The 17835-nt window shown below is 35.2% G+C and overlaps 1 protein-coding gene across 5 annotated transcripts in view; it reads right to left on the reverse strand.

Moving 5' to 3' along the window:
• Positions 1 to 1566: 1566 nt before the first annotated feature.
• LOC123530165 (ubiquitin-like modifier-activating enzyme 1) overlaps positions 1567 to 17835 on the reverse strand; it is a 39228-nt gene continuing 22959 nt past the window's right edge. For all 5 annotated transcript variants that reach the window (XM_045310900.2, XM_045310903.2, XM_045310904.2 and 2 more), the window contains 14 exons: positions 15644 to 15724; positions 14657 to 14812; positions 14110 to 14275; positions 12579 to 12661; positions 11802 to 12029; positions 11134 to 11280; positions 10444 to 10518; positions 9893 to 10088; positions 9342 to 9523; positions 7031 to 7117; positions 5371 to 5475; positions 4868 to 4951; positions 4455 to 4555; positions 1567 to 2397 (listed from right to left, as the gene is read on the reverse strand). In XM_045310900.2, the coding sequence (XP_045166835.2) occupies positions 2259 to 2397; positions 4455 to 4555; positions 4868 to 4951; positions 5371 to 5475; positions 7031 to 7117; positions 9342 to 9523; positions 9893 to 10088; positions 10444 to 10518; positions 11134 to 11280; positions 11802 to 12029; positions 12579 to 12661; positions 14110 to 14275; positions 14657 to 14812; positions 15644 to 15724 (1830 nt within the window). In that variant the 3' untranslated portion in view covers positions 1567 to 2258. The remainder of the gene's footprint in view (positions 2398 to 4454; positions 4556 to 4867; positions 4952 to 5370; positions 5476 to 7030; positions 7118 to 9341; positions 9524 to 9892; positions 10089 to 10443; positions 10519 to 11133; positions 11281 to 11801; positions 12030 to 12578; positions 12662 to 14109; positions 14276 to 14656; positions 14813 to 15643; positions 15725 to 17835) is intronic.

Genomic DNA, 17835 nt, shown 5'->3' on the forward strand with positions numbered 1-17835 from the left:
TTAAGCTGTCAGTTGACTCCATCGCCCTTAATCAGCTTGAGAGTTCTGTGTCGACTTCTGCCGTGTGATTTCTAGATCCGAATTGTAGTACCCATCCATCGTTTGACTGCTCTCGTAGTCGAGTGGTTAGTCGTTGTCTTGAAATCACTTTAACCTCTCACTGATTGGGATGGGGGGGGCACGGGTTCGAGCCTTCCTACCGACCATATTTCTTTATGTGAGAAAGTTGGCAGTTTCTTACGGAGACAAGAGTCTAGTACTGGTTCTTCCCAGGAGCGATGCTTAATTAAGTAAACTAACCACCCGACATCAAAGAAGAACTATTGAAATCTGGCGTTAATCCCAAGACAACATATTTCCGTCGTGAGCAAGTTTCTTGGCAAGGAGACTTACTTAGTCATGAATCCCGAATCAAGTTTCAATTTGCTATTAAAGCCAAATGAATTTAAGGAGCCCAGCACTTGAGGTTTTTAACTTCATGTACAACGGCTACATGACCGGAAGTTAAATCGTTGATAAGTAGGACCTAAATACATGTTCTCTGTACGAAAAAAAAAGATTCCAGTTAATTCAAGTATGTCTTCAGAATCGCATGTTTGCTGGATTATCAAACACACAGAAATGTTTAGAGCTATTACCTTTATAACTTGAGTAATGTATGTAAACAGGGCATTTATGTTTAAACTAAATATATAATTTTTAATGTGAAAAGTGATGTCCATCAGGCTATGATTTACTATTGTAAACTTAGATCCCTGACCAAGCGATAAAAATACACATTATTTTTTATCGACTTGTCAAGGAAATCGACGTACATCGGTGACAGGAAAAAAAAATACAATGTATACGTGAAATGATCGGGAGAATTCAACGTTAATCAAGTTCAGTTTTACAGACATAATGTAATCAGTCCGGGTGCACGTAAAAATGTTTGTTGTGAAACTTGTGAGTCTGAGATACAGCTAAAAACTGTATTAATATCTTCCATTTTAAAAACCACAAATACATGTATGACAGGCTTTTCAGTTTAACTTGACTCTCGTCTTGGGCGGAGTTTATGTAAATGACGGTTACAAAATTAGCCACTCACGATAAGAAAATCAATATCAGTCAGTGACTAAATGTGTATGATGCAAACACTGAATCGGCGCGCTATTCTGAAATTGGCAGTATAAAGGACAGAAATGAAAACACACCTTTAACAAACGGGACCACCTGTGTATGATGAAATGCCGAACTTTTTCCATAGACAGATGTATTGTAATTTCCAGCAAGAAACCCCAAATTTTTCATAGCCTTGAAAATTACCAAATTAGGCTCATGTTCATTTGCGTTTTCAAAGTTTGAAACTTTAAGACTCTGAAATGGCACACAATTAGTTTACCATTACCTCTGCTTATACCAGTTTCTGTTTCTGATGAATTGTTGCTAAGCTCCAGAATTCACTCTCATGTCATCACTCAGTATAACCTTTGCTTTTTCAAGGGACAGCGTATAAAGAAAATTTAGCATTTCAGACTTTAAACATTGATAAAAACTTGCCAACTTGACAGCACAACACACGAATACTTCTGTACAATGACTTTATTCGTATCATAATGGCATTATACCAAACAACTGGTAAGTCCAGATCACCATGCAAAAATAAACAATAAATACCAAATATAACTTTGGCATTTTTAGAATCGTGCACAAATGTTCAAATTCTTCAATAACCATTTATCCCAACTTAAATAACAAATTAGCACATAATACATGTATAAATACAACAGCACATACTTGTTCAATTTTACAATAGCACTTATTTTGATAAACTAGACTTTAGCATAAAAAGTATTCTAAGTAATTATTTTATGACATATAGGCGTCTACAACATACCTGTATTTCTCAAAGCAAGCAAATGTCAATGAAATTACATGTAAGATCCAAGTAATGATAATTGTGCTTCCTAACGAGCATTCCTATCACAGTTTCAAGCCCTAAATTATTCGTTACCTGTTGGATTTTTGAACATGTAACATAACCACTGATAAAAGGTTAGTTCACCTGCACTGCACACATAGAATCATTTTGATCTACACATATTTCAAAAATATGTCAGTATTGTATACACCTTTATACACTATAGTGAGAGTTTAACTACACAGATCTTGATTAATCTCTGTATCACATATATTCACTTTCTTCAAAAAATCATCATCAAAGGGAGGCTATCCCAGTTGAGCTTCTTGTAGACAAGGGAGGTAACAACTAGATTTTACTGTGGTAGTCTGTATTGAACATAGGGCACCTCCACGTCTTCTCCTTCAGTGTCATTACAGCAGAGTTCTAGAACCAAAGCTTTAACGTAACTTGGGATCTTCTTCTTTGATACTTTCTTCACAACTTCTGACATTCTGCGGTAGTAAAATGATACATACTGTAAAACTGCTGTAAAACTGTATGTTTAATCAATCACAAAATCCACAAAACACGGAAGTTTAAACTCCATCCAGTATCAATGATTCAACAGTACTAGAAATGCACCAATGACATTCAAGACTTTACATACAACTGCTGATATTTAATGGATTGGTTGTGATATTATCTTTAAGATCCTTTTGAAGAACAGAATGTGACCAAACAAAAAAATAGAAGACTCAGTTTGCTGGGTCTGTTCATGAGAGGTAATGAAAAGTGCAACACCCCCAAACCCCCGAGCACGCTAAAGCGGAACTATTACACAGGTATTGAATGGATCCATGATCCCAACTGGTCAGAAAATATCTCCTTCCACAACTTATGCCTGTTCTGCACAAAAGTCAAATAGCCTCCACACATTAAACACAGGTAAGGCAGTGTACACAATAATTTTGGGCACAATGTAAATTTATTCAGTCAAGCTAAAATAAGTTTTCACTGAGGTATTATTACATTTTTATTTAATTGCAACACTTGAGTCAAGCACACAAAATGTAAACAGAACTCCAATCTCTTCAAAAGGAAATAAACTCTTCATTTGAAGACGCAAAATACTAAAATAAGTGAATATATGGTTAAATTTAAGCAAGTGTTATTCGAAATGAGTGCATAACTTAATGCCTTTAAAACATTGATTTGCTCTTAACAAGAATATTTCCATCCACAAAGTGAACAGGTTTTTATCCATACTTCTTAAGATTTCTGAAACACGATTGAATTCTTTGAGAATTTTGAGATGGTTCCAATTCATATCAACTGTGATCATGTTTTATTCATTGCTTTATATCATATACAGTCAAAACTCGGTATCTCAAACTCGCTTACCTCGAAATTCCGCTTAAGTCGAAGAAATGTTCAGGTCCCGTCAAATTTCCTTCTTTATATATGTAATTCAACTCCGGTTACGTCAAAATTTGACTTACCGAGACTCCGGATGTGTCGAAAGGGATTTTCAGTCCCGTCAGTAAAATTCAAGTGCATTGTAAATTCGGTAAGTCGAAGTGAGGAAAATATGCGATAAAATTTCACACATCTCATTGTGAATGTGGTTGGTTTTCAACACCTGTCCATGTTTATTGCCTAACCAGATAGCCGCGATGCCGACTTATCAAAGTGAGATGATGTCATACTTGTTTGTATGTGCCATAATTATAATTGTTTGATGTAAACATTAGATTTCTTCAATCAGCGGTCATTTGTTTTTGAGATGTTATGAAAATTGCTTTTAATTTAAACTAATGAATTAATTAGTTTGAACAGCTGGGCTTTTTGATAAGGAATAATTAGAGGTAATCGCGTAGAGAATGTATAAAAATTAACTTCTTGGGGGAATCTATCATTCGTTTAAAATGTCAGATTGAAATGCTGTCAATCCTCCGGGAGAGAAATATGGTACAAAAAGGAACTTTGCTCAAAAACATTTTAGGTTAGTATCATTTTCATTCTTCAAAAAAGTGAAAACTTTGGTAAACACAAACTCTACGGAATCGTTTACGTGTATAGTACCGACAGCGTATGCACAGCTTCACGGGAACAGCGTTTATTTTTTATTAAAACTTCTCGTAACTAAACCATCATTTCGTCCCATCTCATAACTCGAATTTCGGCTATCTCGAAATAAAAAGCACGGTCCCTTGAAATTCGAGATACCGAGTTTCGACTGTATATATCATTGCTTTATTTTGTTTTTTCTTTTTGTTGTTATCAATGTTATCAATGACAAAATTACATGCCAAATAGCAGACAGTTCAAGATGACCCTCAAGGCATTATTTCATATCCAGTGGGCCCCTGGGTAGACCCACTGACCGTAAATATATCAGCTTGATGACTTCCTCACATGGAATAATTCTACACCCAAAGCAAGGTTTCCAGCCAATAGCAGGGAGGGGAATGCGATTCGAAGTTGGAAGCTTTAACCAATCAGCCACGGAGGCCTCAGCTTTATTAAGAGCTGTATGTGTGTTTAAATACTACATGGTAGATATACTTACGGTAGTCCCATTCTCTCTGTTCTCTTGGCAGGTGGCATGAAGAATGAGTAAAGCATTGTAACACCCTGTGATAACATTGTAATCTCCAACTTGCGCTCATTCTGAAATAATTCACACAATTTTCAATATACATGTGTAAGTTCAGACCAGGTGCCAACCACCAAAAGTAATAAAAAATGCTGTCACAGACATCTGGAATATTTATCCAGCATTTAACAATGGCAAATACTGTCATATGTTCCTGTTGTCATTTTAAAACCAACTGAACAACCCTAGCTTACTTCCAGAAAATAACCAATTTGCATTCTTCATAATGTTCTATCATTATAACTTTTAGGTTTAACATCTTGTATTAGTAATTTTAGCTAATAAGTTCTTATGTTTTTGTAACTAATATCTAATGAAAACCAAACCTGAAAGTGATCAATGAATTCCTGTAGTGTCATTTCACCCTGTATCTCAAATCTGTCCCACAATGTGAATTCTGTGTCGTAATACTGGAAAAATGATGTATCATATAGTGAAGGACAATATTTTATTTAGAAATATATAAAATCAGGATTACTGAAACTTCAAAGGAAAGGAATTTTGTCATCAGACTTGGAAAGTAGCACATAAACACAGTAACATTATTGGTCAAAACCACTTATTACGGTTATTGTCCTACCGAGTAGGACTAGATACTTTTTAAATCTAGTCCAGTTAAAAGACTCTGAAATACAAGTTTCCACAGAATTCGGACAAACTAAAGCATGAACTTAGACATATTTTTAGGCAAGAATAAAGATAATAAATATGGTGATTTTTTCTCTCTACCAGTATTGTTAAGTAATAACTAGTTTCTGATTTTAATATAAAGCATAAATAAAGCTTCTTGTACATTTCTGTTAAAGTGTGTACAAACAATATGAAATACCTTGTTTTTGGGTGCAGCAATAGGCTCGGAGAAAGCAAAGAATGGTAGAGCAAGATTACAGAAACCATTCTTAAACAGCTCTAACTTCTTGTGACCTTGTACTATCTGCAATACAAATATACCAGTTAATAAAATTTCTTTTTTCTGTAAAAAAAAAAACAACACTGCAAAAATGAATGTTTAAACAAAAAAGAATGTTCGGCAAATATTTTATTAGCGCTCATTAAGTCTGTAAAAGAATTTCAACTTGCTATGATACTTTCATACTGAAAATTTATAGGCTACGACATATCCAAATAGTTTTGCTGGCTCAGATTTAAAATCTTTGGATACTCCCAAGTTCTTGCATTTACTAATATTGCAATTATTATATCTTCTAAACCAGTATATAATCACCAAACAGAGCAAATTTTAGAGGAAGTTTTATCTGTTTATGTTGAATTATTACAATTTATAAAATGGCTTAAACATGTGTAACTCCTAAACTGATTCCACTCATCTCTATAAAACTTAAGTGGCTTTTAACAGGTAGCAGGAAAGAAAAACTGAGCAATGCTTCAAATGAATATGATATAACTAGAGCTATCACTAAAGGTGATGAATGTACCCACCTCATGCACTGACACAGTACATTGCAATTTGCGCACACAAGACTGCATAATTATGTGGACTGTATGTATATAGACTGTATGTATACAGTATAGTAACAAAAAACAAAGTCCCATAACTATGCAGAATATTTATCTAAAAGAATGTAACATGCACCATGCACAACTAGGGTTTGTACTGATCACTTGTGTGAAGTTTCATTAAATTGTGTGCAAGGGTTTGGTAGATTAGGCACGCACAAGATTGCATATGCAGACTGTATGTACATAGTATGTTAACAAGAAACAAAGTCCCATAACTCTGCAATTTTTGTTGCTGAAAGAACCTAACATGCCCCATGCACAACTACTGTTGTTACTGATTACTTGTGTAAAGTTTCATTAAATTGTGTCAAGGGGATGAGGAGAGATGGTGCGCACAAGATTGTGTCTATGTATATAGTATAGTAACAAAAAAACAAAGTCCCATAACTCTGCAAAAAATTTTTTCTAAAAGAACCTAACATGCCCCATGCACAACTTCTGCTGGTACTGATCACTTGTGTGAAGTTTCATTAAACTGTGTCAAGGGGATGAGGAGAGATGGTGCGCACAAGATTGAGTCTATGTATATAGTATAGTAACAAAAAAACAAAGTCCCATAACTCTGCAAATTTTTTTTCTAAAAGAACCTAACATGCCCCATGCACAACTACTGTTGGTACTGATCACTTGTGTGAAGTTTCATTAAATTGTGTCAAGGGGATGAGGAGAGATGGTGCGCACAAGATTGTGTCTATGTATATAGTATAGTAACAAAAAACAAAGTCCCATGCACAACTACTGTTGGTACTGATCACTTGTGTGAAGTTTCATTAAATTGTGTCAAGGGGATAAGGAGAGATGGTGCGCACAAGATTGCGTCTACGGACAGACAGCCAGACGGACAGACAGACAGACAACCTGAAACCAGTATACCCCCCCTTACAACTTTGTTGTCGGGGGGTACAATAAATGACAAAAACATTTACTTCTATCACACAAAATTAGCATCAATAAAAATTCAAATTCACCTTGTACATTTCCAGACATACTAAACCAACAACCATGGCCGTGGTTGTAGCTATTGCTGGAATGATTCTACCTGCGATCAGCTTGCTCTGAAAATAAATCTCTTGATGTGATAAATGCAGTTGAAATATGTCATATATCAACAGTATTAAATGTTACAAATGTAACTGAACAGTATTCTTTCTTAAAGGCGTACGCTAGAATTCCCTGTATATGAGATGGGCGAAAATTTTCCCAATAACAGAATTTCTTTAAACTTTGGATATTGAAGGACAATCATCTAAGAAACAAAAAAGTGCAATAAAAATCATAGGTCACCGGATTTGAAAGAGTTATCTGCCCTTGAAAACGTCTTTTTTTGGGGGAAATGCCATTTTTAAGGGCAGATAACTCTTTTTCGATACCGGTGACCTATGACTTTTATTGCATATTTTTGTTTCTTAGATGATTGTCCTTCAATATCCAAAGTTTGAAGAAATTCTGTTATTGGAAAAATTTCCGCACCAAATTCTAGCATACGTCCTTAACATCATGCAACTAAAACTCTTCATTTATTTAGACATTCTAACCAATCCTAATTTTTTCTCAAAATTAACCACCAACTTCCAACATATGAGGCATGGATCATGTATAATAGTAAACAGTTTTAGCCAGATAAGTCCACAAATAAAAACAAGAGGGCCATGAAGGCCCTGTATCGCTCACTTGACCTGCTGACCTAAAGATCATCAAGATTAACATTCTGACCATGTTTCATTAAGATATGGTCATAAATGTGGCCTCTAGGGTGTTAACTAGCTTTTCCTTTGATTTGACCTGGTGACCTAGTTTTTGACCCCACATGACCCAGATTCGAACTTGACCTAAAGATTATCAAGGTTAACATTCTGACCAAGTTTCATGAAGATATGGTCATAAATATGGCCTCTAGAGTGTTAACAAGCTTTTCCTTTGATTTGACCTTTTGACCCAGCCTGACCCAGATTTAAACTTGACCTAAAGATCATCAACATTAACATTCTGACCAAGTTTCATTAAGATATTGTCATAAATGTGGCTTACGCAGTGTTAACTAGCTTTTCCTTTGATTTTACCTGGTGACTTAGTTTTTGACCCCATCTGACCCAGATTTAAAGTTGGCCTACAGATCATCAAGATTAACATTCTGATCAAGTTTTATTAAGATATGGTCATAAATGTACCTCTAGAGTGTTAACTAGCTTTTCCTTAGATTTGACCTGGTGACCTAGTTTTTGACCTTACGTGACCCACATTCAAACTGGACCTAAAGATCATCAAGGTTAACATTCTGACCACGTTTCATGAAGATACTGTCATAAATGTGGCCTCTACAGTGTTAACAAGCTTTTCCTTTGATTTGACCTGGTGATCTAGTTTTTGACCCCAGATGACCTAATATCAACCTCGTCCAAAATTTTATTGCGGGTAACATTCTGACCAAGTTTCATTAAGACTGGGCCAAAATTGTGACCTCCAGAGTGTTAACAAGCTTTTCCTTTGATTTGACCTGGTGACCTAGTTTTTGATTCCAGATGACCCAATATGGAACTCGTCCAAGATTTTATTGAGGGTAACATTCTGACCAAGTTTCATTAAGATTGGGCCAAAATTGTGACCTCTTAAAGTGTTAACAAGTTTTTCCTTTGGTTTGACCTGATGACCTAGTTTTTGACCCCAGATGACCCAATATCGAACTCATCCAAGATTTTATTAAGGGTAACATTCTGACCAAGTTTCATTAAGACTGGGCCAAAATTGTGACCTCCAGAGTGTTAACAAGTTTTTCCTTTGGTTTGACCTGATGACCTAGTTTTTGACCCCAGATGACCCAATATCGAACTCATCCAAGATTTTATTAAGGGTAACATTCTGACCAAGTTTCATTAAGATTGGGCCAAAATTGTGACCTCCAGAGTGTTAACAAGCTTTTCCTTTGATTTGACCTGGTGACCTAGGTTTTGATTCCAGATGACCCAATATAGAACTCGTCCAAGATTTTATTGAGGGTAACATTCTGACCAAGTTTCATTAAGATTGGGTCAAAATTGTGACCTCTAGAGTGTAAACAGTCAAATTGTTGACGCCGACGGACACAGGGCGATCACAAAAGCTCACCCTGAGCACTTCATGCTCAGGTGAGCTAAAAATGGGGGTAGTTCAGTCATCATTTCCAAAAACAGAGAAAATCTACAAGCATCCCATCCCCTCTCCCCTGCAATCAACTATAAGTATGCACAAAATATATGTCAAGACCTTTTCAACATATTCAACACTTAAGTTTCTATAACTGACCTTATGTCTGTCAGCGGGTGGAATGTCGTAATTTTCGGCTCTGAGATTAGAACATGCAACAATGAAGTCCATGTGAAAGTTGCTATCATCATCTTTCTCAAATTCTACTGGACGTAACTTAAATCCTTTCATCTTGTCTGGAGATGGTAGCTGCTCCTTTAATTTCTTTACATCATCTGAATCTGAAACAAATCAAGGAACTAGGTATCATTTGCAGTGACATATAATAAAAGGTGAACACTAGCTTTATTATCATATAATAAGTAAAATGTGATAAGGATGTGTATGAGACCACATCTCCATCTACTTACAAAATGAGATTGCAGGACTTCTAATTTTTAACATTTGTTTAAAATGTGACATCCATGACTTCTACTAATGCTGACATTCAAACAAATCTGGATAGGTTACTTCCCTTTGTGACAATATCAGTATTCCTTGAAGTTGTTTTTCTTAAATAAATGTCTGACAAAATGATAAAAAAAAACCATCCTACTCTATAGCTTTCTATGTATAAGCAATCATAAAGAATTTAGTTGAACACAACATACCAAAGTTTCCATTGCTTGAATTTCCCTCAAGATCGGCATCTGTCACTGATATTTTGATGCCAGATTTTGGTTTGAACTCTTTGACCACAACCTTATCTACCATAGCCTTGACTGCCGCTTTGTCCCGAACCTGCTTTATCCCATATATCTCAGCTTTCAGGTTTGCTGCAGAAACTACAAACTCTAAATGCATATCCTGAAATGCAGGGAAAGAAACACGATACTTTTTTGGAAAACCCTTTCAGCAAAGAATGATAACTTTCAAATGACAGCAGATCATACTTATCTCTAACACCTTTGTCATAACAGTTTCAGGTTCACATCATTCAAGACTCTGTTTCCCAAAGGGGGACAAACCTACATTTTATATCAAAATAAACAACTTAAATGTTTCTTTAATCCTTTCATGTTTAAACATTTGACATACAAATATCACAAAAACAGAACTTTGACAACAATATAGCTAAAATGCCTTTGCTTTCAACAAAGGGCTGATGGATCTGGCTCCGCTCTCCGACTTTCGAGCCTAGATTCAGAGAACTTCAACTTACATTGTTAGAGTCGTATTTGAGAGGATGTGGACATCTCTTAGGTCCTGACCAGAATGGTGCTCCCGAGCTGGTTACCTGAAATACAGTTTATATCATATATATTTCTCTTCCAACCTGGTAACAACAAAAAAATGTATGGACAGATGCATTTTTTTTCTATTAAGGTAGTCGACCTTTAATTACAATAAACTTATTATTTATATGGTTTTTTTTTTTTGCATTTTACAGTTTTTCTTTTCATAATGCATGCTTTTAACTACTTTACATGTGAGGAATACTGCACTGCCTATTGGAAATATGTAAACAAATGGAAATTGAAAAGTCTCATTACATGTCCAATACCTAAGGCAATTACTTTAACATTTTCAAGTTGAACAATACTGTTAGCAGTAATGAGTTATTTTCCACATGAAAGTGACAACTTCCCAACATAAAGCTGGTATGCATGCAGTAATTTAATCATCAATTTCTGTGAAAGCTCAAGCTGAACAGATTCCCTGACATATCATCAAGATATATATCTGAAGAAGTTGTGGGCAAAACTCATTATGGAAAAACTCTATTTATATTTCTACCTCTCTTGCATTAGAGTATCAAGCTATTCTCTCCTTTGATCTGTCATGCAACATTATTCAAGTATTTAAGTGGTATGTGTGAACAGTCTTATTTTATATGCAACATAAAATTTACCTGATCTGCAGGGAAGTTAAACAATAACTGCTGTATTTGATTGCTGTAATTTTCCTCCCACAAATTTCTAGCATATTTCACACAATCCTCAAAACTTGATGGTTTGTTGTCTACTAGAACTTTACGAACTGTATCTAATGTTTCAATCTGAAATAGTATGTCATAAATTCAGTTATTCCCCAATTACACATTTGTTACTCATAACACAACTGGTAAATAATGAGTTATACATAAGAAATCCTGTCTCATCAAAAATATGAGAACAATTATGTTATTTTGTTTTAACCTTTAGCCTGCTGGCTGCAAGTAATTCTGCCTTTGCTATCCAGTCAGTAAATTTTCAGTGAACACCCCTCGAATAATAAATGGTATTGCACCAATTGAATGGTGGACCAGTCAATTAAAGAAATTTAGCAGGCTAAAGGTTGATGAAATAGAACATGTGACAAAATGAAACGGCACTACATCTCTAACTTGCTAGTATCTTATCTGTATTACAAGGCTATTTTTAGTAACATGATTATCAATAATAGGCACACTGGATAATAACGTACTTTAATGATAGACTTTTACCCCCTTATCACTAGTTTAACTTGAAGCATGATTCTATTATAACATTTGTTTAAAATATATTTCACACAAGCTTTTAGTATATTGCAAATACTCACCGGCTGTGTTCCTTGTAGTTTTAATGTTCTTTCCATAAACTTAGGATCTGTAAGATAAAGATTAGCTGTTTCTATTGGTCCCTTAAACTCTCCCTCAAATGTGTCTCTGGCCCATTGTAAAGTATGTTCTATGGCATTAGGAAAGTTCTTCAAAGTGCAGATAGGTATAGATCTCTCAGGTGGATCTTGTGACGAGGAGTAGGATTCTGTTAGGTGTGGGATAACTACCTGTAATGCAAAAATGTACAGATTATTGATAGAACTGATATTGATAAATCTTAATCCATTATACAAAATATGGACACACCCAGTTTTATGTAAATAGTCAGACTTTTCGACATGTCAGAAATATTTTGAGCAGGTCTAAAATTTTAATGTCTTGGATGGGAGATTTAACTGTCGGACCATACATGTATCTCAGACAATTACAAAAACTACCATGCATTCCAATATATGTCAAGAGTGAGTGACTTCCCATGACAGAATTAAAAAGTCACAAATGTTTTAATTTCTCAGATACTGTTTTGCATCTAACTGGATACAGTCTGGTATGAAAGTACTACATCTTGAATACATTTATCAATAATGAAAATGTTGGTCAGGTAAATATTCTTTACATGGAGCAAAATCTAAAGCATTTATGACCAAACCCTGGTTAATACCACTGAACTTCTGCAAACCAGCTGAATGGAGAATAATTGAATTATACCCTAAGCAGGTATGGAACCCACATGTTTTAATATTAATACAACCAATGAAAAATGTCACTGAACTCACCTGAACATTTGCTTTTGTTCCAAGTGTACCAGATTCTAACAAAGGCTTTCGATAATACACACATCTTCTGTCCATATACATACCTGAAATATAAAAGCAACTTTTCTGGTTATCAGATTTCTATTTCTTTGTGCAAATATTACTTAATACACAATTCAAATGTATTTTAAGTACTTTGTGTGTACTCCTTATCTCTCTATAACACATGATACAATGTCTCAACTTCATCTAGTGATTATTACAGTTATTCTACAAATATTTTACAAACAAGAAAGAAAAAAAAAAACACTGGCTTCACATAACCACTCCGTTAACTAGAAAATATTTGTTGGGTTTTAACGTCGCACCGACACAATTATAGGTCATATGGTGACTTTCCAGCTTTGATGGAGAAAAACCCCAGCATTATTTCATCACATGCGGGCACCTGGGTAGAGCCACCAACCTTCTGTAAGCCAGCTGGATGGCTCGAACCCACATCGATGAGGGGCCAGTGATTTGAGTCAGCAACCTTAACCACTCGGCCACGGAAGCCCCACTAACTAGAAAATACTTCAATAAAGGTATGGAACTATACAGCTGAACCTGCACCAATATTTAGTATTATACCACCTCTTAACAATGACCACAACAATACAACATATGTTCTGCCGAGGATCAAAAATTGTGGGGACATATGACCCCTTTGTAAGAAAAGTGGGGACATTTTAAAACTCTTGGAGACAACAACTTTTGGAGCTTTATATCACTGAAATAATCAATATCATTACTATAACTGAAGTTCTTATTGTAATCTAGCCATTGATAATCCTTCAATCAACAGTCCTGAAATTTGCTATCACTTTTCTTTTTGGCTTAATAACAAGGGTTTTCTAAACCCTCTGTTGTTTGAATTTAGGTTACATTTTCAGCTTTTGAGATAATGGGTGTTGAACAGTTGACGGATTTTGAGCTGTTATGGGATTTTCCTAAGTTACTTTCAATTTACATGTTGAAGCAGCAGGTGGCGAATGGTCAACAACATTTCATTTTAAGCTGTCTAGGAGCTTTTTGAGGGAACTACATGAAGTACAAGGAGTGGACGATCGTCATGACTTTGAACATTTTTGTTGCCTGCAGATGCAGAAAAGTAATTCAAATTTGTTCTCCATTTCTTCACTTGACTTTTTCCTCGACGTTTTGTGGGAAAACGGAGACTTCATACTCAGTACCCGTCATCCCTTATGCCAGTTCATGATCCCAAGCATTTTTTGTAATGTGACAATCGATACTTCTAGACCAAGTTTAGCATGGCATTCATAATTTTTATACTTTATGCCCACAATATAGCTACCTCGGCAGAACATTGATACAACCTGCCTTTTCTCTTCAAGTTTACCTATCAACAGTCCAGTTCTACCTGTTATGGAAGACATTCCAAAAGTCCCCTTTATCCCTTTTCTCATGGTGGCCATTATAGAAAAGGTTTGACAAATTTTGCAATGCAGAACAAACTACTGAAAAAAATGAAGAAAATAACTGTATGACTTACGAGCATCAACATTATCAAGAGCATTGGCAACACCATCCAGCTGTTCAAAGAAATCATCTGTGTAAATATTTTCAGTGTCCTGTCCCACTCTGTTTTCCTGCGGGGTGATCTGGAGACCAGGATTCATTGCCTTTGCTGCAGCAGCTGCTGTGGATGACTTGTGTTTCTGAAAAAGTACAAGAACATCACTGTTTTACCATACAAACCAAAATGTAATTTAGTACCCTGATAATCCATCACTTCCTATATGTATATACATAGGGCTTCTTGTTCTTGTAATTGTTTCCTTTCAAAAGTTTCATTTAATCAATGTTTTGATGACCTCAATGTTTTCGACTGCTGTTATATGTTATTCACTTTGAAGGTTTTCCATTTGTTGTAAAATGTTTGACTGAAACAATTTTCCTTAATCTTATGTGTTTCTACCATGACTCAGGAACACATGCTCTTTACATTTTTGTAGAAAAGTACTATAAATCTGCAGCAATTGTCTTCATGTTGAAATATATCTAAATATGATATGCATAACGTAACTCTTGTCACTTACTGATACATCCCAAGGTCTGAACAGAAACTGTCTATTAAGATTGGATTTTTCGATAATGTCCATATCTGTTACGTACACTCGACCACCCTCCCCGCAGGCTACACCCATTAGAGCCCAGTTCTTCAACATTTCACATCCAATAGCTCCTGCTCCAACCTGGCAAAAAGGAAAATATTAAATATAACTGATATTCAAATATGCTATAGATAGTGTTATGTCATGATGTCGACTATGGTGTAGTATTCATGCTTTTTCCAAATTACATGTACAGCACAAGGCTAAAATAAAACAAGCAAATTTGGTGAATTAATATCCCCCGCCAAATAAGTTGTTTTGTGAATGAGGTGACTATATTTTGAAAGATATTCAATTTTCAGTTTTATACACAAGTTATGTACAAAAGAATCATGCAACATTTACTTTGTTATGTGGGCATTTATAGCTTCTAAAATATTTAAAGGCCAATATAACTCTGCTTAGTGAAGGGATCTTGACTAAACTGCTTGTGCACCACCTCCCTTTAGTGCTATATATTTGTGTAGTTTCATGAAGATTCATCAATAAATTACTTAGAAACAGTCAAAAGTTCTTAATTTTTACCAAATCAAGGGTGAAAACTTTGCTTTTATGGCGTTAAGGGGGATTACACAATGTGTGAGCAAAGGTCATGTGCTAATATAAATTATGTGAACTTGATGATACTACCTTTAATACTGTTTGAATTATAGGCATTTTCAATTTCGGATGGATGGATGCATGCACATCCAGACAACACCAAAACAATATCCCTTCAGCAGGGGATAAGAAATAATAAACTTCAAAACATTCATTATACAACTGTACTCTGTTTTTTCTAATAAATCTTCAACTCACACATTGCAAAACTTGTAAGAATCTTAAATGGACTTTTGAGAAATGCTTAAGAAATACGTCTCATCTCATTAATGACTTAGTATGGACAAATTAATTTATAATAAATCAGCTTACTAGGAAATATTTTAGACTATTAAGCTTGTTCTGATACTCCTGTCCAAACACTGCCGTCTGCCCATCATACCTGTCGTTTTTCTGAAGAAAAATATACCAAAATGATTCCACTTAAGCATGTAAACACTAAAACATATTACAATATAGACCTTCAACTAAACAGATGTTTCTATCTTCATAGTCAGGTATCAGATTGTCTGAAAATGACAAATAACAGTTTACCTAAATTCAGTAATTCCTAGTGCAAACAAAGTTACTAATTAATGAAACTAGATGCCCACGGGCAACATGTTGACCCCTAACTGTGACTTTGACCTTGGGACAGGAACCTGGAGTTTGCACATGACACTCCGTCTCGTTGAGTTAAACATTCATGCCAAATATAAACAAGATTCCTCATTGCATGTCAAAGTTATGAGCCGGACAAGATCTGACATGACCTTTGACCTCCAACTGTGACCTTGACCCAAGATAGGAACCTGGGTCTTGCACAGGCCACTCCCTTCTCACTGAGGTTAACATTCATGCCAAATATAAACAAGTTTGCTCCATGCCTGTCAAAGCTCGCACACACGCACATACACCCAGTGATTCATTTTGAAATCTGAAGATACGAGTCCATAGGACTCACATATTTTGAAACAATGAGTCCCAGCCAGTGAGTAATGAGTCATGCAAGTTGAAAAAGGAACTAAATATGCTTAATATATAATAATATAACGTTACTAATTTTATTATTTCCCGTCTTTGTTTAAGTCTATTAATTTAAAGTAAATAAATTCACTGAAAATGTCAGTGATTCTGTTTTCTTATCTTTGTAAACCTTGTGAATCTAATGTGATTAAACTGCAAATTAAAGTTTTTTTCACTCTTGCAATGATTGTCCAAACCAAGAAAACCCTTTAAATATGAATACAATTAATTAAAAATGTTAATTCCATATCAGCAGAAAATAAATCAAGCTCCCAGCGCTAATGCACTCAAAGTCAGTCACTTTAAATAACAAGTATGTGAATTAAATACATGTCAATAGCAGTGACATCACTATGACATCACTCCAACACTGTCTTCTTTGATCTGCTGGTGTCTCTTTGATCTGCTGGTGTGGGCTCACATCAAAAGAAACAGTTGTCAAACATGTTTAACCCAATTTCTAAATTTGATGCAAGTGTCAAAAGTTTGGGTAAATTTCAGTTACGTTATTTTAATCTCAGAAAGTGTCAGTGATAAAATTATGTTTCTAAAGTCTTGGTTTTGAAAAATATGAGTAAAATTAAGTGGATTTAAGGAAATTATTCGAGCCAGTCAAGGTAAGATACTTTCTAAAGGTCAAAAAAGCATGTGTAAGCTAATGTACCGGTAATATAAATCTCTACTGCTTTGTTTATCAACAGTCAGTTTACAAAACAAGTGTCACCTTCGCACTTCTCGGTAATCTGAAGTAGGCGGAGCTTAAATTATGCCATCGTATATTCCAGTCAAGTGTCAACAGGCTGATAGTGGATAACTGGTGGAGTGTGGATAAAAAAAATCGGGCGACTTGAATTTTGCTTTGATGTTAGATTAGAGCGAAGTGGGGAGCTACAAAGCGCCTATTTCGCTCAACTCGCTCCCTAGCTCAAGCCCTATGCTTTACAAATCGAACAGTGATAAGGTAATTGTTTGCGTCCCGCGGCTGCACACATTTTAAATTTACGCATCCCCCATGAAAAATATGCGTCTTTGACGCAGGACGCACGGCAAAATGAATCACTGTACACCAAACAGCCATTTGGACAACTATGTCTTCGCTTCCGCAAGCGTGCTTGACAAAAAAAAACTTTTTCAATTTAAAATAAATTTTGTAGCTTGACAGTAATTTCTATGCCTGCTGCAAAGTTTATCTGTAAGTGTGATTTAAATTTTTACAAAATTTGACTATTTGAGACTCTTTATTTTAAAACTAGCTTTCGTACAAAACTTTACCAAGTTTCTGTAAGCTGAAAAAGCGGCATAATTTTGTAAACTGCAAGTCAAAGATACTGAACCTGTTTAAGAATTATCCTTTCATGATATTGGAGACTTATGAAGGATTTAAAATTTATTACTATAGATCCTCCTTACATGTGAAACTTTTACTAAATTTTAAGGTGAAAAAGGGGCATAATTTTGTCAAAATGTAAGCCAGTTACAAAACCTGCAAGGCATGGTAA

The sequence above is a fragment of the Mercenaria mercenaria genome, chromosome 13 (genome assembly GCF_021730395.1).
Source record: "Mercenaria mercenaria strain notata chromosome 13, MADL_Memer_1, whole genome shotgun sequence".
Lineage (NCBI taxonomy): Eukaryota > Metazoa > Mollusca > Bivalvia > Venerida > Veneridae > Mercenaria > Mercenaria mercenaria.